The following is a 22,470-nucleotide window of genomic DNA, read 5'->3' on the forward strand; positions in this document are numbered from 1 at the left end:
ACTCCGTTAAAAAAACAGACTTCTTCACCGTAAAAATAAACGATTACACAATTTAGTCTAAGAAATACATGGTTTACGTTATGGCTATTGTTCTGAACATGAACGTGATGGATTACAGAAAACATGTCATACTAGGAATATACGCCACACTACATCACACTATCAGTACCAATACTAAACAACCTCACACTGCTCTGGTTCATCCTAATCTTGAGTCAGGTCGGGCAGAGTGACATAGGTGGGGATGAGAGTTAGACCCGGTCACACTATGAAGCAAAGTAAACGTCACCCTAAACTCCAAATACTAAACAACCCCACACTGCTCTGCTCCTCCCTAATCTTGAGTCAGGTCGGGCAGTGTGGCTTGGGTGGGGATGAGATTTACGATATCGCTTCTGCGGCTGCAACCATTAGCGGCCGCGATAATATCTTGGCTGAGTTACCCTGCTACTGTTCCCCAGAGTTTCATCGAACACTGCGTGGAATTTACGTAAAGCTGTGCACCCGAGGGATCCACTGTCTTGTTTGTTCTAAGGCCTGTATTCTCGTCTGTTAAAGGAAGTTCCCTAACACCTCTTCCCAGGCGATTTGTTTTGCTTATTGCATCTTACTTTCGTCTTCTGTGTCATTGGAATTTTTCCAGTATCACCAAACTCAGCATAAGTAGCATAGTTATTGATATAAGCCAGCCGTATCCGAAAGTAAGTCGCTAAGGAAGATGTGCTAGGGAGCTTCCTTATCGGAGGAGAATACGGGCCCTAGGATGGTAAAAATGTGAATGGGTAGTCCATACATAGCGCTCGTCTTTCACTCCGCTGGGTGATCTCTCGTGTGTTGCGGGAAGGGGTCAGTCAGCGTTATCAGTGTCTACCCTGTATCATTTATTCATTGCCTTCTCCCACTGCCACCCCAACGCACACACCAACAGCGGTGCAGACCCCACAGAACATAAACAACCAGGCGAGTTTCTTGAGGAGCCCTGTTTACAAACTGTCCACCATTACCGGGTCTCTCTCAACAGAACAAAATAACACACCATTAACAACAGTAATACAAAATCAAGTGGGAATTTTTGTAATCTCTTTCATTCAGCAAGCCTTCATTGAATTGAACTAAATCGTCTGCTTAGTACATTTATGCGATCTGCAGATGATTTTAATGAGCTTTAGAGAAACGATTCGGAGAGAAAAAGTTAGGTACTGTCATCACTAATTTTATTATCATTAGAGGTTCAATCTAACTTTAATATCACCTTATGGCGGCCTCGACGAACAAACTACACCCACTTCACTTGAGTATGTCCTAGATTCTCGTCCTTTTGCAGCTTATTTCACGTAGTTCATTGGCAGATACAGACAATGGTTTGGCTCTACTTCCATTCCACGGCCATCCATTGTAACTAGCATCATATTTTAGTGCTAATCTCTTGTTACAGCTCAGAATTCAAGAAGAAGAGAGGGCAAGTTTAAGTCTAGTCAGAGAAAAATGGGTATAGTAGGTTATGTGACCGTATTAAAGCATTTAGCCCTTTTAGGTTCCTATGTCTCACTCTCACCTGAATATAGTCTCGAGCAATAATTCGAGAAGAACACTAACTTAGAACTTTCATGGCCATGAGAGAGATGAATGAAACTAGCGGTGGATGAAACACAATGCTGGAGTTGTCCCGACCATGAGAGTGGGTGGTGTGTTGGCAGCGTCCTTGAAACTTATGCAGGTGCTCAGGTAACGAGGTAAACAGTGTGCTGCGGGAGGCTGGAGGGTGCCTGGTTAAGCTCCGGATTTATTGATTGGCCCAGCTGACTGGGTTTGCCTATGCTGCTCCTAAATATATCGACGTTCAACATCAGCTTGGGAGCGAGGTGTGTGTGTGTGTGTGTGTGTGTGTGTGTGTGTGTGTGTGTGTCGGAAAAACTGATATGTACTTGAGTGAAAGGTGACGTGGGAGTTGGTTGGGTACGAGTACTTTTTTCATTCAGAGAATTTATTTGTGTGTGTGTGTGTGTGTGTGTGTGTGTGTGTGTGTGTGTGTGTGTGTGTGTGTGTGTGTGTGTGTGTGTGTATGTGTGCGCGTGTGTGTGTGTGTGTGTGTGTGTGTGTGTGTGTGTGTGTGTGTGTGTGTGTGTGTGTGTGTGTGTGTGTGTGTGTGTGTGTGTGTGTGTGTGTGTGTGTGTGTGTGTGTGTGAACCTATTTATCCGTAGACCTATTACCAAATGGTTCTCTTTTCCTACATCCACCCACCAACCCACACACATACCTACACACTCACCTAACATATTGTACTAAATCTATCTCTTTGTTTGTCCTCCAGGAAGTCACACATCCTTCCCCCACACAAAAAGCCCACCCACTTACCCCAAAAGTCCACTCACCCACAAAACCCTCCCACAAAGCTCACCCACCCCATTTACGTGCCCAACCCACCCATAAAGCCCACCCACCTCATCCATTTGAACAATCCACCCACCCCCACGCTGCCCACTCACTCACACACATCACACTCTGCCTGCCCACCCCATCCATTCCACTCATTCCTGTCCACCTTCTTCCCTCACCCCTGTTCACCCACTCACCAACTCACCCACCAACCAACTGGCCAACCCCTACAATCCACCCTCCAGCCTATACAGCCTATCACATGCATGTAAACGCACGCGCATCCCCCCCCCCCCACACACACACACAATCAGATGCTTTTATGGAACAGAGTTTTATAACTTTTTTTTTCCTTCATGGACCACTTAAAGAAGCTTGCTATAACTGTGAACCTGTCTTTTGTAAACCATTATTTTAATTATTCAAAATCACATTCAGGCACAAAAAATGAACGGAAATCCTTGCTAGTGAAAGGCAGCACCAAATTATTCATTAAATTTTATCATATGCCTTTATCAGCGACTTCGTTTTTCATACGACAAAACTAAATTAAAATAATAATCTCCATGTGTTCACCTGTTAGAAAAAGGGAAAGTGTTAGAAGAAAAGAGAGAAGGGTGAAAAGAATGGATAGAAGGATGAACATAGAAAGATGAGGGAGCGAAGAGAAGTTGGACTATCAGTGGGAAGCTGAAGGGAGGTAAGGAAAGAGGGAAAGAGGATGAAAGGAGTAGTCAGTAAGATGAAACAAAGAGAAGGGAATAAGAAGTATGCAACGGTCAACAATAAACAGTAAATGAGAGACCTGACACAGTTTCTTTATTATCAGAGTTTATATATTTAGACGAGTGGTCGAGAAGGCAAATTAAAGGTCAGGTTCAACATCACTCTTAGATCAGTGTTGTATATTTATTGGCATTAGTGTGGAGAAAACAGACCCATGTAGGTATGTTGAAAATCGTATGAGAGTTGTCAAAGCAAGAGGACCAATATTGCAACAAGACCCAGAAAAATGTGCATTCATTCTTTAAAATCGTTATCACATTCCACCCATCTGTATCACTAGAAAACAATCCACGGATCACTGGCCACTAACCCCTGGTATAGATTATAAGAAGAAAACTTGGAAAAATGCCACGTACTTGCTAGCAAATGTTGTCTTTCTGTTATTACTCGTCCTTTAGGAAGACATACAGTACAGCTGTTCCATTTTCTCTGCATGTTCTTCCCATTCCTTATTTTCATTATTCTCTCCAACAAGGATACTATGTTTTCATCCCTGTTTGTTTGTTTGCATGTTAGTTTATTTGTCTGTTAGCAGGATTACTCAAAAGCTGAAAGAGAAATTTGGACCAAATTTGGTGCATAGATAGCCCATGTCCCAGGGAACAATTGATTAACATTGGGGACCGATCCGGATCCTATCAGAGTTTCTGGATCCGGAAAACACTTATTGCAAAACCTTAATCAGTGATTAGAAAACCTAACCCCTTATGATGAGTGGTTCGGAAATTACGTTGTCCTTGTCGGAGAGATGCACTCCACTGAGTGCCCCTCTGGTACTTACAGTGGGTTTGATTACTCCGCATACGGTATATGATGGAGTGGGTTTGAGGAGAGCTGAATATGATGGAGTGGGTTTGACAGGAGCACAATATGGAGTGGGTTTGATCGCACTGTGCTTTGAATATGACCAATGATTAAAGTGGCACTTGTACCACTGCTAATAAGGACAATGAGTTTTTTTTTTCTTTTACTCCTTTCTAATACGGTAAAAAAAAGTTAATCTGCCTTGGTGCAATGACAAATCCTGGTATGAGTTCTGATCTCTGTCTGTCTCTGTCTCTCTCTCTCTCTCTCTCTCTCTCACACACACACACACACACACACACACACACACACACACACACACACACACACACACACACACACACACACACACACACACACATATTAGAAAGGTGCGGTAACAAGGATGGCAAGAACTTATTAAGAATGTTAGAGCTTCAAACATTCATATCCCGGCAGGCTTTTTTTTTTTTTTCGTCTAATATCTCCACTATTGTCACTGAATATATCTTTACTTAGAACACAGTTATAAGCAGAAACGAATTTGATCATAAAGTAATCGGAATATTTATAACTTTGTATGTTTCCTCTACAGTATCTATTGCCCTTTGCTGGACCTGTGTTGATTGTCATCGCAAATTACTATTACTACTACTACTACTACTACTACTACTACAACTACTACTACTACTACTACTACTACTACTACTACTACTACTACAACTAATACTACTACTACTACACTAATAATGATAATAATAATAATAATAATAATAATAATAATAATAATAATAATAATAATAATAACAACAATAACAGTAATAATAATAATGATAAATTATTATCATTATAATAAAAATAATAATTATAATAAAAAAATAATAATAACATTAATAATAATGATAAATTATTATCATTATAATAATAAAAATAATAATTATAATAATAAAATAAAATACTACTACTACTATTACTACTACTACTACTACTACTACTACTAATAATAATTTAGTTCATCATCATTCATCATCCAATCCTACATTGCCCCATGAGGAGCGTAGGAGTCCGGGGCGAGGCAAGTTGGTCCTGACTTTTAAGATGAGAGTGACCAGCCTCACTCATCCCTGAATGGCATTACTTGAGCAATAAACCCCAACCACGCCTTGGATATAAACCTTCACCGGCTCAATCTGATGGAGCGCCGTAATTACCCACTAAACCACCAGGCACCCAAATTTGGTTATATGGTTACCACCCAGCGTAGTAAATGGCTCACTGGTGTACAGGAAACCATTAGGCTTGTCACTCAGTGTAGTCACCCACAGGCAGAAGGAAGAGGAAAGAATGAAGGAAAGAAAGTCAGAAGAGGGAGTGTAAAGTCACCCGTAGGCAGAAGGACGAGGAAAGACTGAAGGGAAGGAAGACAGGAGAGGATGGAAGGGAAGAAGGATGGAGGAAAGAAAAGGGCAGACACCCGAGAGCAGCACTACATTGAGTGAGTGGATGGTGAGTGCCCCCACCTACCATCCCCATCCGCCACCACACAATAATCATCATCATCATCATCATCATAACAGTAATGATTATAATAATAATAATAATAATAATAATAATCTATCTATCTATCTATCTATAGCCCGACGCCCTAATCCCGCAAAGGGTGGCCGCAGACAAAACGCCTCCAAGTCACTCTGTCACCCACCATTTGACTCCCCTCCCCCCAACTCACCCCCCCCTCCCTCATATACCTCTCAACTCCATCCCTCCACCTCATCCTCGGTCTACCCCTCCCTCTCCCTCCCTCCACCTCACCTACATACACCCTCTTAGTCAGTCTTTCATTCTCCATCCTCTCCACATGTCCAAACCACCTCAGTGTATTTCTCCTAATCTTTTCAACCACATCCACATCTACCCCACAACGTTCCTTCACTTCTTCATCCGTCAACCTGTCCCTCCATGTCACTCCACATGCTCCTCTCAAGTAACTCATTTCCACTGCTCTCACTCTTGACTTGTTCCCCTCTTGCAAGGTCCACGCCTCGCTTCCATACGTCAGGGTAGGGATCACAATACCATCATGCAGTGACTTCTTAACTTCCATACTCACCTCCCTATTTCTCATCACTGCTTTCAGTGTGCCAACAACCTTCCTTCCCTGCTGTACCCTTTCACGTACTTCATCCCCCAAAGTTCCATCCTTACTCATCACACTACCCAAGTACTTGAATGCACTCACATTCTCCATATCCTCATCATCCAACCTCACTGCACACTCTGTGACTTCATTCCTCTCAAACACCATAACTTTACTTTTGTTTACATTAACTTTCAGCTTCCTCCTCCTACACACTGTCCCAAATTCATTCACCAAACCTTGCAACTCCCATTCATCTTCACTCAACAATACTGTATCATCAGCAAACAGCAACACCGGAAGCTTCCAAATCTCACCCTCATTCATTAGGGCCACCCCCACATCCACTGCCCTACCTTGTATCTCCTTTACGACCCCATCCATATATATATTAAACAGCCATGAAGACATTACACACCCCTGTTTCAGTCCCACATTGAGATCAAAGAACTCACTCAGCTCACCATCCACTCGCGCCGTAGCCCTAGCTCCCTCGTACATACTCTTCACAGCACTCAGCAATTTCCCCTCCACTCCATATATTCTTAATACCTTCCACATACCTTTTCTATCTATTCTGTCATAAGCTTTCTCCAAGTCCATGAAGGCAGCGTACACTTTCCTTCCCTTCTCTAGATACTTCTCCACTAAACATCTTAGAACAAATATCTGATCTACACACCCTTTTCCCTTCCTAAATCCCCCTTGTTCTTCTCCAACTAGCTCCTCTGTCATATGCCTAACCCTATCAATGAGTATTCTACCATATATTTTACCAGTCACACTAAGAAGGCAAATACCCCTATGGTTACCACATACTTCTCTCTCCCCTTTTCCTTTGTACAGAGAAACAATTATACCTGATTTCCAGTCCTCTGGAACCCTTCCCTCTTCCCAAGCCAATCTACACAACTTCCATATCCACTCCACAACAATCTCACCCCCATACCTAAGCATTTCACCACACACTCCATCAATTCCTGGGGCCTTTCCCAGCTCAATCTTCTTCATCGCTTCCACTACTTCCGCCCTACTGATCTCTTCCTCCCTCCTCTCATCTCTTCTTCTCCCAGCCATTCCCCAACCACTTATACTCACACTGCTCTCACTCTCTACATTCAACAAATCCTCAAAGTGCTCCTTCCATCTCCTCAATTTCTCTCTCTTCTCCACCAACAATCTATTATTCCTATCTTTCACTCCCCTACTATTTCCCCTTTCACACTGCCTTACTTTCTTTACCTCCTTCCAAAACAATTTCTTACTCTCCCTCCATTTCACACTCAGATTCCTCCCAAACTCTTCATCAACTTTCTTCTTACTCTCCTTCACCAGTCTCTTAACCTCCCTTCTCCTGCTCACATATACCTCTCTCTTCTCTCTCTCATCTTCTCCCCTTCCTCTACTCGCCAACCATTCACCATATGCCTTCTTCTTTTGTTCCACAGCTCGTTTCACCTCATCATTCCACCATGCTGTCCCTTGCACACCCTTGCATCTCCTCCTCACTCCACAAACCGCCTCACACGCTGCGCTTATCTCTTCCGTGAATATCTTACATACGTCTTCCACCCCTTCCATCTGCTCTAGCTCATACCTTCCCAATCTTTCTTCCACTATGCTCTTATACTCTGTCCTCTTCTCACTATCATGCAATTTCTCCACTCTTCTCACAGGAGCTGCTTCCTCCTGTCTTCCCCTTCGTCTCCTCAACCACTTTCTTTGCAGCTCTACCTTGGCCATCACTAAGTGATGGTCCGAGACTCCATTCCCCCACCCTCTCCACACCCTTGCATCCAACACTTGTCTTCTCATTCGCTCATCCACACACACGTAGTCTATCATTGCCTTTCGTTCAACAAGTTCACCATCCATCCTCCTCATTACTCTCCATGTATACCGGTGGATCATCTTATGACGAAAGTAGGTGTTGGCTATTGCCAACCCCTTACCAGCACAGATGTCCACCAAAGCACTACCATTCCCATCTACTTCCGCTGGCACACCCCACTGACCAACCACTCCATCCACTCGTACATTCCCGACTTTGCCATTCATGTCTCCAATCAACAGCACTCTCTCGCTCCTCTCAAACTTGTCCATACATGCTTCTACTCTCGCCCAAAACTCATCTTTCACTCTTGCCACTCGATCCTCTGTTGGAGCATACACACATACAATCGCCCATGCTTGTATACCTACTTTCATCCTCACCCATACAATCCTTGCACCCACTGTTCCATACTCTCTTATATTCTCCTTCCACTTCTTGCTTATCATCAGACATAATAATAATAATAATAATAATAATAATAATAATAATAATAATAATAATAATAATAATAATAATAATAATAATGACAATAATAATAATAACGATGATAATAATAATAGTAGTAGTAGTAGTAATAAAATAATAATAAAATAATAATAATAATAATAAAAATAATAATAATAATAATAACAATAATAATAATATTAATAAAATCTGTCTTTTCATTCTTTGCTCAGTGCTGCTTCTTGTGTCCACCTATCTGTGTATGTCCATCTGTCTATCTAACAGGCTAAATAATCCAAATTTACTGTACAACGATTTAGTATGCAGGGGTAGCACAGAAAGAAGTATGTCCTGGTCTATCTATCCCTATTCAGTAACAACCCTTTGTCCCATAATATCCTACTATTGTCTCTCTTGATACTACCTTGCCTGTTCCAGAAATCTTTAGTACCATTTCGAATCTAAATCAAGATGAGAATGGTAATTTAGGATTACGCAATAATTTCTGCCCAACTAACTCTTAATCATAGTAAAATTAAAGCTAAATTACATAACTAAACGACAGGTGTGGTGGTGGAAACCAGGAAAGGTAATATCAACGATAATGTGATAATTATTGCTTCATGCTAAACAAAGGAAAGTATTATTTAATGTGTTTAATCAGTTTTTAAATCTTTGTTGATGCGTAAGCAGGGAGTTCTGATGGTTTTATGACGATGATGATCAATGATGGATGGTGGATGACGACTGGCCTAACCTCATCTAGAATAATAAAGGCATACTCGGGGTGAAGGGATGAGGAATTGAAATTTCTCTTCGCTGATTCTGAACCCAGGATGTGTGGAGGGATTTCTGACCTCAGTGTTCACAGCCAAGAGAAAAAAAATCACCAACGTTTCTCTCCTGGTAGAGTCAATGAAAGATATTACACGACTTCTATTTAGGTGATAACATATGAAGTACACACATAAAAAAGAATGTGAGTTCGTTTGGATAGCAATATGGATGGCAGGAGGCAATGTTGGCAGGACACAATGTTGACAGAAGGTTATCGGTGAACTTCTACTCATGGTTGTACAGCTGGACACATATCATCCTGGGCCAGCACAGACTTACAGATGAGATCTGGCATCTATCAAGTATTAGAGGAGAAAACCATGTAACTGTGATGCCTAAATGTCAAAAGGTGTAGACAGACCACCGAACTCACATGAATGCTGTCCCAGGTTCACATATGGCCAACTGGACGTCCGCAGCAGCTCAACGACTAACTTATAGACGAATGGGGGATGGTGTGGGTGGGGTTTAGGATTCTGGTAGTGAAGTCTAATAAACCTTGCATTTCTAGGAACTTAGGTGAGGGGGCCGCGGGGAGATGTATGGTGCCATAAATCCTGCTCTTTCTCCTAGGAAGTTAAGAGGAGTCTGACACGGAAAATATGTCGTTATCCTGAGGTGGGGAGCTAGTGGTCTAAAATGCCAGGCGGGGTGACAGTTGTGTGTTACGTAGAGGGTCAAAATTTCCTGTAATATTTCACTTTTATTTTCTACCTTTCTCTGCCGGCTCGTATTCCTAAGGTGGGAGAGGCTTGGAATGTTTCCCTCGTAATAAATGCAAAAGTTCGCTTAATCATTCACCTCTTCTTCCTTTCCTTTTTTGGTTATTGCTCTTAGGATGAGAGAGACGATGTGTTTCTTTGCTGATAGATACAAAGGTTTGCCCGATAAATTAATAACATCTAACTTTCGTCTGCCAGCTAATATTCCTGAGCTGAGAGAAGCTTGCCGTGTTTCCCTGCCCATACCTGCTTCTCTGTCATACGATGTGTAGGGTGGGTGGGGGACACAAACGCACCATATGTGTGAAGTGGAAACGGTGGAATAGTGGGTGAACATTTGTCCCTGACTGTAAAATTGAAAGAAAACAAAATAGTAGTTACACGCTTTACTACAGCACTTGCTGGTCCGATTTTAGGAACCTATTAAACATTTCAGATTATATACAAGTTTCATAATCTGTTGTGTACTTGGAATGATATCGGTGTTCATATTAAATTTGTGGAGTAATATTCGTTCGCCTACTGTTGTATAACGTCTACTTCATTACTATTGTTTATTCGTTTCCTTCCTCCCAGGCATCATATATAAAAAGAACAGTTTATGAGCAGACAAGCATACAAAGCCCCTCTTAGCTTAAGACCATTAGGCACCAGAGAGAGTTGCAGTGTAGCGGAGGGGAAAACATTAGCAGAACTTTGTTCCTCGACTAGGCGTCTAAGACAAAACTTTCAAAGGTTTGCTGATCATACAGCAGAAACGTCTAACCGTCTGAGAAATGCATTAGCTGAATGAGTTACCTTCCTTTGTTATAATTAGCCAACTACAAATATGTTTCAGTGAGTACTGGAATGCCAATTGCTTTTGTTAAACTGTAGAATGGAAATGCTTATGAGAAATGGCATCACATAGTTTTTTAAATTTTGAAAAAATGGGTGAAATTCTGAAACTGTATTCAAGTATCGTTTTATATGTCACTCACTCACTCTCTTCTCTCACTCTCTCTCTCTCTCTCTCTCTCTCTCTCTCTCTCTCTCTCTCTCTCTCTCTCTCAAAACTACGGAGGAATAAGAAATGCTTCATATTCCCATGTATTTATGCATAGAAACAGACAGGAGGACAAAGAGTAAGTAAAATCAGAAATAGGACCAATTAATACAGACATCGGAGGGCAGGGCAGATATAGCAAAAAAGGCATCACCCGACAGAAAGTTTAAAATGAATAAATTAATAAACCGAAGATATAAAAGAACAGAAAATAATTACAAAAAGATTCATTCATGCCCTACATATTAAAAACTGTGACCTGGAATAAGCTAAACAATAGACGACAAAGAGGGAGAAGAATATAAAGGCCGAACCAGTCCCTTTGCATCCCCACCCAACACATATCCCCAGAGGCCTTGGTGGTCCCTGTGATCCCTAATTCCCATCTGAATCCCACAAGAGCCAATACTGTTCACCACATCATCACCAGGGACACGAAGAGAGAGAGAGAGAGAGAGAGAGAGAGAGAGAGACAGACAGACAGACAGACAGACAGACGGACAGACAGATAGATAGACAGACAGACAGACAGATATCAGACAGACAGAGGGAAATCAGACAGAAAGGGAAGACTGACAAAGAAACGGACAGGAAGAGAGAGAGAGAGAGAGAGAGAGAGAGAGAGAGAGAGAGAGAGAGAGAGAGAGAGAGAGAGAGAGAGAGAGAGAGAAACATGTGGTGGTGATAAGCGTCGTCCTGAGCCAGTTTATAGTCTTCTCACCAGCAATTCTTTTACCCTTAGTGAGTCAGTCTTAGCGATAACATACCCACTAGCACTACTATAGTCCTTTTACCTTAACTTGGTTCAGATTTTTGTTCATTTGCAACTTATTTCACGTAGCTCAGTGGCAAAATAGAACAATGCTGTGGCTCTACATCCTTTCCACAGCACTTCTTCGTGACTTGCATCATATCCAAGTGCTCATCTCTGGTTACAACAGTGTATTCAAGATGGAGAGATGTCAATTATAGGCCAAGTTAGAGTAAAATTGGTACAGAATCGCTTTTTATCGTTATTTATATATCTTTTCATGCTCTCTGTTATCCACTTCTGATTAGCGCCGAAGAAAAGCGGTCTCATTCACTCTCAGTCAGTCTCTCTGCTATCGTCTGTAATAATCTACTCAAGGATATTATAGCCATCTATAAGCTTGCACTGTCGATGCACGGTTTATCCCATCCACTTCACTTCGTGCTTGTTATATATAATTGACAACGAGACATTAGCCAATAAAATATTTCATCACCTGTTGTCTTCAAATGGCCATATAACTTTAAAACACCCTGCTTCCATACGTCTCTCTTACATTGTTAATTCTCACCCAGTCAGACCATCTCATCACGTTTATATCTTAGGAACTTTTTCTTCAGCACTTCAACTCTTTTTCATGCTGAGATATTCAAGGTTCACCACTTGCATCCATACAGCACTGGCGATATCACTATGCCGTCTGTCAGTATACATGCATGACTGTTTACTACTACTACTACTACTACTACTACTGCTACTACTACTACTACTACTACTACTACTACTGCTACTACTGCTGCTGCTGCTGCTGCCACTCCTACTCCTACTGCTGCTACTACTACACTACTACTCCTACTCCTGCTCCTACTGCTACTATTACAACTACTAATACAAGCACACCAATACTCTCTCTCTCTCTCTCTCTCTCTCTCTCTCTCCTATCATAAGTGAGCTATCGCACACTCCCTGCAACTATCACCGTCATTAATACCACATGCAATTCTCCCTCACTACCACAATTCCTATCACCACCACTGCTACTGCTCCCATAATCACTATCACCACTATCACCACAACCACCACCACACTTTTACCCTTCGTGGAGCGGCGTGACATTATATCTTCTATATAGTCCTATCTACCACCACTATCACCACAACCACCACTACCACCACAACCATCTCTACCACAGCTACAAACAAAACTGTCACAACTATAACTATCTTCAGATCTATAAACATGAGCATCACAACTACTACCACTATCACTATAACTACAATATTACAGTCTCCATATTTATAAATAACATTACAACTGCCACCACTGCTTACATTATCACCACAGCTACCACTACCACAACTAACCACTACCAAAGCTACCACCCTCACTATCACGGCTATTACTATCATCGTAACTACCTCTACTACCAACATTACCACCCTTACCACGACAACTACTCGAGCTTCTACTAGCGGTTAAACAACTACTACTTACACAACTACCTGTACTACCATTACTACCACCGCTGCTGCCACTACCACTGCCACAACTACTATCACCATTTAAATCACACTTCTCCCCACAACTATTACAGCTACCAGTATCACCACCACAAATGAAATACCACAACTGCTACCACTACCACAGGTACTACCGACATTACCGTCAGTGCTACCACTATTGCCAACATTAAAACAACTACCACCAGCACAGCTACTATTACAACTACTGCTACTACTATTACCATCACAGCTACTGCTACCACTGCCACAGCTACTACCACTACCCAACTACAGTATTACCAACATTTCCGTCATAACTACCACTACTACCAACTTTAGCACAACTACCATTACCACAGCTCCTACCAGTCCCACCCACTACAATACCCACACCAGCCTTCTCTACCAACATAACCACCACAACCATCACTACGGAAACTACTACCACCACCATGACTATTACTACTAAGGTTACAACTACTACCGCTACCACAGCAACCACTACCACAATACAGCCATCTCCACAACTACCACCACTACCAACACCACTACCATTACCATCACTATGATCCAAATATTGCATGATTTTTCACCCAAATTAGATGAGGAAAACACACCCATCAATATTGCTTATTTTCTTGTCTAAGTTTTGTGGTTTTATCCATTATCCTATTTCCTTATTCAGCAATTCTGTGTGTGTGTGTGTGTGTGTGTGTGTGTGTGTGTGTGTGTGTGTGTGTGTGTGTGTGCATTGATGTGCAAATTACACAGCTTTGCATTCCACCCCAAATTTATTTTTGTAAGCGAAATTAATATTCGGTTTTCAGTAAAGTAAACTGCATATTCTTTATTTTATTTATTATCATTATTTTTTTTTTGGTGATGGTGATCATGGTAATAATGACTATGATTATTATAGAGATGATGAAGATATTAACTTTGTCATCACTCCCATTATTATTATTATTATTATTATTATTATTATTATTATTATTACACCTGCACACGTAGCGCGAGCGGGTTATGTGTTTTGTCTGGTTTGTTTGTTCTGCCGTCGGTCTAGTAACAAGATTACGAAGGAACTATTAGACGGAATTACATGATATTTGGAATAATGATTGAGGACTATGAGAAGGACAAGTGTTTACATTATGTTAAAAAAAAAGTCTTAGTTCATAGTTCATAGACAACGTTAACTGAAACTGCAATGATGCAATTTAGAGCAAAGTTGGTGAAAGGGTTTTGGGTCAGAAAAGAATGAAACTGTTTAATTCTGAAAACAGAGGGTTAATAGTAAAGGTCACAGGGAAAGGATCTAAGTTTGGCATTTTAATCACAATAATTTTCATTCAGTTTCGTCCTAACTTGGTAAACTGGTGCAATGGTTTAAGGTTAAGCACAGATGAAGTGGTTCTGTTCTAAGAACTATAGATCTAAGGCCAACGTCACAGGGCAAAGACAACATAAATACACTGAACCCGTCTGATGGTTATATAAGAATGAAACAATTTGATTTCGAGACGAGAATAATCAATCAAGGATCAAGGTCAAAGACCAGCGTAAAAATTTCGGCCTTTGATCGGCTGTGAGGTGTGGGTACTACACAATGTGATTACTGTCTCGTAGTTTATTTGTATTATTGCCTTCGACATGTAACTATTTGTGTCTTAATCCCTTTCATAACTTGCAATATCTAAAACATTCCCGTATATTTTGGCTAACCTCAGAACAATTCTATCATGGAAGTAGCCTGTCATTCAATATCCCAATAACAGGTGATTTTAACAGTTCTTTTCTGGCCAACTCGGGATCAGTATATTCACGAGGTACTGTGAGTGGCTTCTCGCCAGCTAAAGCTTAAGACTATAACAGTTTCAAACCTCTCACGGTTGGGACAAAACAGTTACCTATTTGCGGAGATTGTGTCCCGTCCCACACTTTTTTTTTTTTCCCCTCCGAAAACCACCTTTAAACCCTTCATCACTTGGTCATATAACCTCTTTGACATTTTATTCTTTTATTTATATTTTTTACTTATAGGGGAGATGTCCTGTATAGAGGAGGTTAATGAAACTTCTATCTAACTCCTTCAGTTCGAAAAGCCTCTCAAAAGCTAATAATCCAGGACCTGACTATGGTTCTGTAGGAAAGTTTGAGTAGTGAGAATTTTTGTTCATAAATGTTTAGTATGTGTCTTAGTAAGGATTTGTGACTTGGGTGGACATCCGTCATCAAGTAGGTTTACCGGCTATGACGTCATCAATAATGGCGGCTGCTCGATCACGAAACCTGTCTTATCTCTGTTAATATTTTTACTATTTGCTTGGAAATTGGGTCAGTGTGTTGTTATTAGTATGTAGAAGGTAAATAAGAATGCATTTATAACTCTTTCTGTCTTGAACATTTTTTTTTTACTTTTATATATATGTAATGCATCATTTCTTCTCAATATTGTACATAAAGTGATATCATATGATTATGCAAAAATAATATCTACAAATAGTGATTGTTTTACACACATGTGCGTATATGTTATCAAAAAGGGTTTTCCAAGTTGTATCAGACCTCTTTTTAATTATACAAATAATAATATTACAAATAGTGACTGTTTTACAGACATGTGTATATGTTATCAAAAAAGGTTTTTGCAAGTGGTCTCAGACCCCTTTACAATTATACAAAAAATTATATTTACAAAATACTGATTGTTTTACAGACATTTGCATATGCTATCAAAAAGAGTTTTTGCAAGTTGTATCAGACCCTTTTACACTCCTACACATGCAAAAGGAGCAACAGGTAACTTCATTTTCCCTGCAAATACATGAGCATTTGGCACATTTTACACAGCTACATGCCCCAATAAAGTCACTGGGATATTTCTGTAAATTGGCTTGTGGTACCAAGCCATTTTCTTCTACTTCAAAACCGAATTCACAAGGATCTAAGTGAGCAAATATGTTTCCAATGCAGTGATGTTGAAGATATGTATAAAAGTATGACCTCAACAAGTGTCCCTTGACACTTCTGCTTGTGGGTGGCAAGTCTTCAATGCCTGTGTCTTTTCCATGATGGTACAGCCACAATCTGAGTTCATCTAAAGATTTGCAAGGTGATCCTTTTCGTAGTAACTGTACTAAGTATTCTTCTGCAGACTGGAGGCTTTTGGCTACATCTTCTGGATCATGAGACACTCCAAAATTTTCCAAATATGTTCTTGTTGCAATATTAAGAGCTGCTTTCTTGGTCCCAACCTTACTTGTGTAATCTGATCCAGATAATGCATGGATGGAAGGAAGCAGAGAGCCTAAGTCTCGACCCATGTTTTTATGAATAACATGAACAGGCAAAAGCCTTGTGGAATCGCCAACTCCAGTACACACCCACATTTCTCGTACACCAAGTTGATGAAGAGAAGGCCAGTGAAACAAAGCTAATACCATTACATCAGTATCAGCACTAACAAGAACAATTTTTGTAAAGCCATGTTGGGATGCATGTTTTGCATGAATCATCATACTAAAGTCAGCTTCCTCAACTGACAAACAGTTTATCTCTGGATGCTTTACTTGCCTACCATTTTGCACTGATATACAGTTAAATGTTATTTCCTCTTCTTCATTATTGGAAACAGCACTAAATGTGTGGTTAGTAGCACATGGTGTCTGAGTCAAAGAAGATATTAATGTATTGGCAGTGAACTCTTGTAGCATCAGCTTGTTTCTCGATGATCCCCCAAAACTGTTAAGTTGGATAGGCAATGGCACCTCTTCAGAAATGTGACTGATATCAATAACAATTCCTGTACTCTGCCCTTGTACTCTCTCAGGTTGTTTTGGTGACAGCTTGTGATAACTGTCAAAAAAATAATCGACTCTGCCACAGTCCTTCGTGATGCCTTGAACATTGTAAGGAATTCATAACATCCACAACGTAGCAAGACTCCTCATCAGACTGGAACAATTGATCACTGTTGGTGCTGCAATAAGAGGTTTCCAGCTCTTTTAACAATGCACTTTTTTGTGTTTTTTTTAAGTAGCCCTTGTTCATCAAATAGTGAGCGCTATCAGATAGATCAAATCGGAACAGCTCCTGCATGTCATATCCACGAGCTTGAGCTATTTGTATCATACGGTGAGCTGAAGTTGTTGACTTCTTTTTCACAGATGTCTGTTTGAGACCTGTACTTCGTGTTTTGTTGCTATCAAATGCTGGTAGCATGACTTTGTGGATTGTACTTGAGATCCTTGTTGTTTTATCTTCATACCTTGCTTTGCGCTGTGTAGAATACAAATCACCTCCAGTGTGAAAAGCATTCAAAATCTGTTTCTTAGTCTCTTGTGAAACCAGTTCTTTTGTGATAAGATTGTGCAATGGATTAGGAATCATATCAAATGGGTTACCTTTTTGCAAGACATATCTGAACATTGTGTTGACTTTCATCTCTAAACTCTAATATGAAAATATTAGAATTAATATGCTTAAATAAATTTATTTAAGATGTATTTGTAAAGATCATCACTTATACATCTCCTTTTAACTTCCCAAAGGTTAGCTTTGTGGAAATAAAAAAAAATTGAAGCAAATAGTAAAAATATTAACAGAGATAAGACAGGTTTCGTGATCGAGCAGCCGCCATTATTGATGACGTCATAGCCGGTAAACCTACTTGATGACGGATGTCCACCCAAGTCACAAATCCTTACTAAGACACATACTAAACATTTATGAACAAAAATTCTCACTAGTCAAACTTTCCTACAGAACCATAGTCAGATACAGGACTATAAGTACAGTCCTCGAATTGGACACAGATATTAACGATACGTCATTAAAGCGATGTAGTTTACTTTCTGAAGATCGGGATAACTCTTGGTATTGCATTCCAGTTAAAGCCACGCGATTGATTTCAGTAGACAATAATTCCTAGGCAGGAGAATGTTAATGCTGCATCACTAATCCTTTCGCGGCCTAACAAATCATCATTTTATTCCGTCATAATATGGATAACCTAAGAGTGATTCACATGACCTTCCGTGTTACTACTGTCTACGTACTGTTAACCGAGTTTCTCTTATTTTCCTCTCTGTTTATTCCGTGCTTGTGCAGATTTTCCCCTGGCATTCTCTGACCTCTCTCCCTTATGTAGCCTCTTCCTGTTTCAGAGTTGTGGACTAAAGGCAAAATATCAGGTTTGCACTCTGTTGCAAATATTCTCTTTACGTATTTCTCTCAATTAAAAGCGAAGCAAGTATAGGATGGTGCCAAAATTGTGTAAATGTCTATTCCTGATGTTCACCTACGCTGCTAAATGCTACACATCTACACAGATCACCACTTCGATACTAATGCCCGTTATGTACACTGATTATATGTAAGGGTTGTATGATTAATGAATGGGATTATCGTAATAGTAGCGGTATTATTGAGACACATTGGTAGGGCTCTCAAAATGATCACTGGGCTTTTTTAACTATATACAAATAGTGTGACACATTTCTTGACCCAATTCCCTTTCTTTCGGACAACAGAAAACATATTTACCACTTAATTACCACGTCCTACCTGGGACACTCTACTCCGCTTATTCCACCACCCGTGTTTTAATGGGAGGGACGAGAGGAGATGTAGAGCGAGGAGAAACATAGAGATAAGCTGATAAGAAAGAAGTGTTTGGTGTTATGAAAAGTTCTGAGTTATGACATTTAAAAAATCGTTTGCTATTCACCACCCTAAGGTTTACTCACATTTGGGCAAACTTCAAGAACTGAAGGAATAAATGAAGGTCGGTATGTAACCCATCTTAATCGTCTGGAGAAAACAAGAACAAGAACATGAAGGAGCTCTCACAAGGTGCAACATCGTACCCTATAAGCGATCAAAGGGAGCTAACATTTGCCTTTTCCTACGACCTTCAGTTATTACCGATTGTTCTCAAAACTTAATCACGTAATCCTTGCCCAGCTTTCAACTTTCTACTGTGTTTTATCTGAATTATATCAAAGCTGTGTGAGTTGACCTTGCTCTGTGGCTCTGACCTTTGACCTCTTGTTCTGGGTATGGAATCCCTTCAACCTCGTCTGAACTTCAAAGCTTACATGTTGGTCAAATCAGATTAAGCTAAGTTGACCTTGCCCTGTGGCCTTGCCCTTTGACCTTTTGTTCTAAGTATGGAACCCCTTCAACCTTGCATGGCCCTTAACCTTTTCTCCAAGTTTGATTCAATATTGACCACAAATGTTTGAGTTATAGTGTTCACACACGAACAAACAAACAGACACACAAACAAGCAAGCAAGCAAGCAAACAAACGAACACACACAGACACACACTCACTCACACACAGGACAGAAAACAACACAGACGATACCACACTCCGGTATAATAATAAAATACATCATAATACTCAATGGGCTAAGTTGGAGAAGAGCTTTACTGTGCATGACAATGCTCCCTGGACTGATCCATGATTAAGTATAAACTGTAGTTCTTCAACCCAAAAACTCAATTTACCTACTAATCTTTCTAACAACTGACAACTGCATTCAGCTCAGGAGAGATAATTCCAGCTGGTTGGGTCATACGCAAACTTTAGATATTTTTTTCCCTAATTAAATAAAATTGTCTGCAGATAGCAAGAATAAGATGAAATAATTTATCATCGTTGTTAGTAATGAAGGTGTTTGTGTGTGTGTGTGTGTGTGTGTGTGTGTGTGTGTGTGTGTGTGTGTGTGTGTGTGTGTGTGTGTGTGTGTGTGTGTGTGTGTGTGTGTGTTAGCCTAGCAGATAATTGCGTTTAGTTTACGTAAGTCCACAAGAGACTGTGTCTAACTCTTTCAGTTAAAAAATCTGAAACCAAATAAAATAGCAGTGAGATAGTAACATCAAAAGAAAAATGTAGCCTCTGTCAGAGAGAGAGAGAGAGAGAGAGAGAGAGAGAGAGAGAGAGAGAGAGAGAGAGAGAGAGAATGACGTAACTGAAATGGAAGGAAAGGGGCCAGAAGGATTAGTGGTTAATTCGTTTATAATCGGAGTAATTACATTCGTAGGAACGATTGTGGAGAAGTTACTTTCCCTTCTCAGTTTCAGGCTTCTGTAGCTCCATATCAATTAATTTAAATCATCTATGCTTTCCTGAAGTGTATTCTGACAGTGAGAGGAATAATGACACTATAATATAGTACTGACACACTCATGCTTCTATTCCTCATTAGTAGCTGATTATACTTGTCGCACGCTGACCAGAACAAATTAAAACGTCCCAATATCAGGAGGCTCAATTAAATACCTGGCGTTAGATCAAAACTGCTCAGAGAGAACAGCGACACCGTACCACAACTTTGACATTCATTCCTAACCTTGACAGTTGATCGATGTGCACGAAGATCTAATCATTTCTTCCATCTCCACACTCAGTATAAGTGCCAAGTTTGAGCCAAATCGGACAAGGCAGTCATGGGGTACAGTTGAGTTCTAAAGTTCAACCTCGAGCTTAGATTTTTGCCTCATATTCATTTATGCCATGATCGAATTACTCATCCTTATCATTTTCCCCAATCGCAGTTTACAACTGGGGCCAGATAATCCTTCCAGTTTGATACTCCTAACCTGTAAATGTGGCACCAGCGAGCACGTTCAGCGAATGAGTCCTAAACATACCTGCCAGCAGCTACTCTATATCTGACTGTCTCAGTACATGCTCCGAAGTCGTGTACGAAGGATATTTACAGGGAACAGATAACAGGGTGAGAAGGAATACCTGGGTTCAGATACTCGTATTCGGGAATATTTTGATCCATATTTAGACTTAGACATAAATTGGACTAAAATGGAGCAAATCATTAATAATAGTAGGAATGGACGGATGGATGGGTTAATGAATGGGTGGTTAGGATAGATAGACTGTGTGAAAGACGAGAAGAAAGAGGCAATCAGAAGGGTAAAGCCAACTTAGCAAAAAATACAGTAGGTCGAAAATGGAAGAGCACTAATAAAACAAAGATAAAGGAGGATAAGTAATGTTTCCTTGATAATAAGTGGTTGGAGATTGCCAAGTAATTAGATAACACTGCAGCGTTAGTTAGCCAGTCATAATGACCCACAGTATCGTCATTAGCAGTTGAACCAGAATGGGGTTTAGGGAGGGGTTCGATTTACTGGGATCAGTATTGTAGGTTCACTCTCTCACTTACCTGACAGACAGAAAGACAGACAGACAGACAGACAGACAGGCAGGCAGGCACACACACACACACACACACACACACACACACACACACACACACACACACACACACACACGAGAGAGAGAGAGAGAGAGAGAGAGAGAGAGAGAGAGAGAGAGAGAGAGAGAGAGAGAGAGAGAGAGAAATACTAATAATTGTCTCCATCATAGTAGAACCGTCTGTATATAGGTAAGGTGAAATGAAATGTAGAATTTTAGCAGATGAAATGACTAAGGAGAGGGATATTGTCTCGAGACGGCAATAGATAAAAAAAAATACACTTCCTAAAATTAAAAAAGGCTTGAACCAGAACTGTGTTTTTTAAATTCATTTTTTAATTCATCATGGGAATGTGTGTGTGTGTTTTTTTTTGTCTATATTTAACGCATCCATTCACGAAGACTCTACCCTAAGCTGAGTAAAATCGTCTGGAGATGGTAGGTATTATATCCAAAAAACCTCCCCCCCTCCCTCACTAAAAGGTATTGAACGGCAACCAAAAGCCACACAGAGATCGCTATACATTCGTGTCAGAAATTTCGCTGTGCCTTTGATCACGGGCCGCGCCTTTAGTGTGAAAGGTTCTCGCCAATGGATGGGCTCTCTGTGTGTTGATAGATACTCACTTGTGTGAGTATATTGACCACAGCATGCTGGAAGTGGTTAGCTGCTATGTACAATGAGAGGATCATATTTGGAATTAATATACTTTGTTCACTTTGGCTGAGTATAAAATTTCTTATCCCGTCCTCTTTGATGCTGAGCTATAAGAAAGGATTAACAACGAAATATGGTGCTAGTCACGAAAACTTAAAGAGAAAATTATTCAGGGCCTTAATTTTGTCTCATTCTACAACAGAGCTAAAAAGGACCCACAGTGAGCTTACGTCCCTCTCCCCTAACCGTGGGTGCGACAAAAATAATATAGTGCAAATTTGACTGATGGTATGTGGAAGATTGAAACGGCTGTGTGGAATGAGAAATTAATATAGACCTATGAGAAATTATCAGATGCTATGCGGAATGAT

The 22,470-nt window shown here is 40.4% G+C and overlaps 1 protein-coding gene across 1 annotated transcript in view; it reads right to left on the reverse strand.

Annotated features, from left to right (window-relative positions):
• Window positions 1-22,134, reverse strand: part of LOC145391768 (uncharacterized) — an 88,352-nt gene extending 66,218 nt beyond the window's left edge. Inside the window, exons 1-2 of the mRNA XM_080266298.1 lie at window positions 22,069-22,134; window positions 17,486-17,670 (exon numbers count right to left, since the gene is read on the reverse strand). Of these exons, the coding sequence (XP_080122424.1) occupies window positions 17,486-17,670; window positions 22,069-22,134 (251 nt within the window). The remainder of the gene's footprint in view (window positions 1-17,485; window positions 17,671-22,068) is intronic.
• Between the last annotated feature and the right edge of the window lie 336 nt (window positions 22,135-22,470).

This window comes from Coenobita brevimanus, chromosome 2, assembly GCF_032717465.1.
Source record: "Coenobita brevimanus isolate Jiangsu-jjx chromosome 2, ASM3271746v2, whole genome shotgun sequence".
In the NCBI taxonomy this organism is placed as follows: domain Eukaryota; kingdom Metazoa; phylum Arthropoda; class Malacostraca; order Decapoda; family Coenobitidae; genus Coenobita; species Coenobita brevimanus.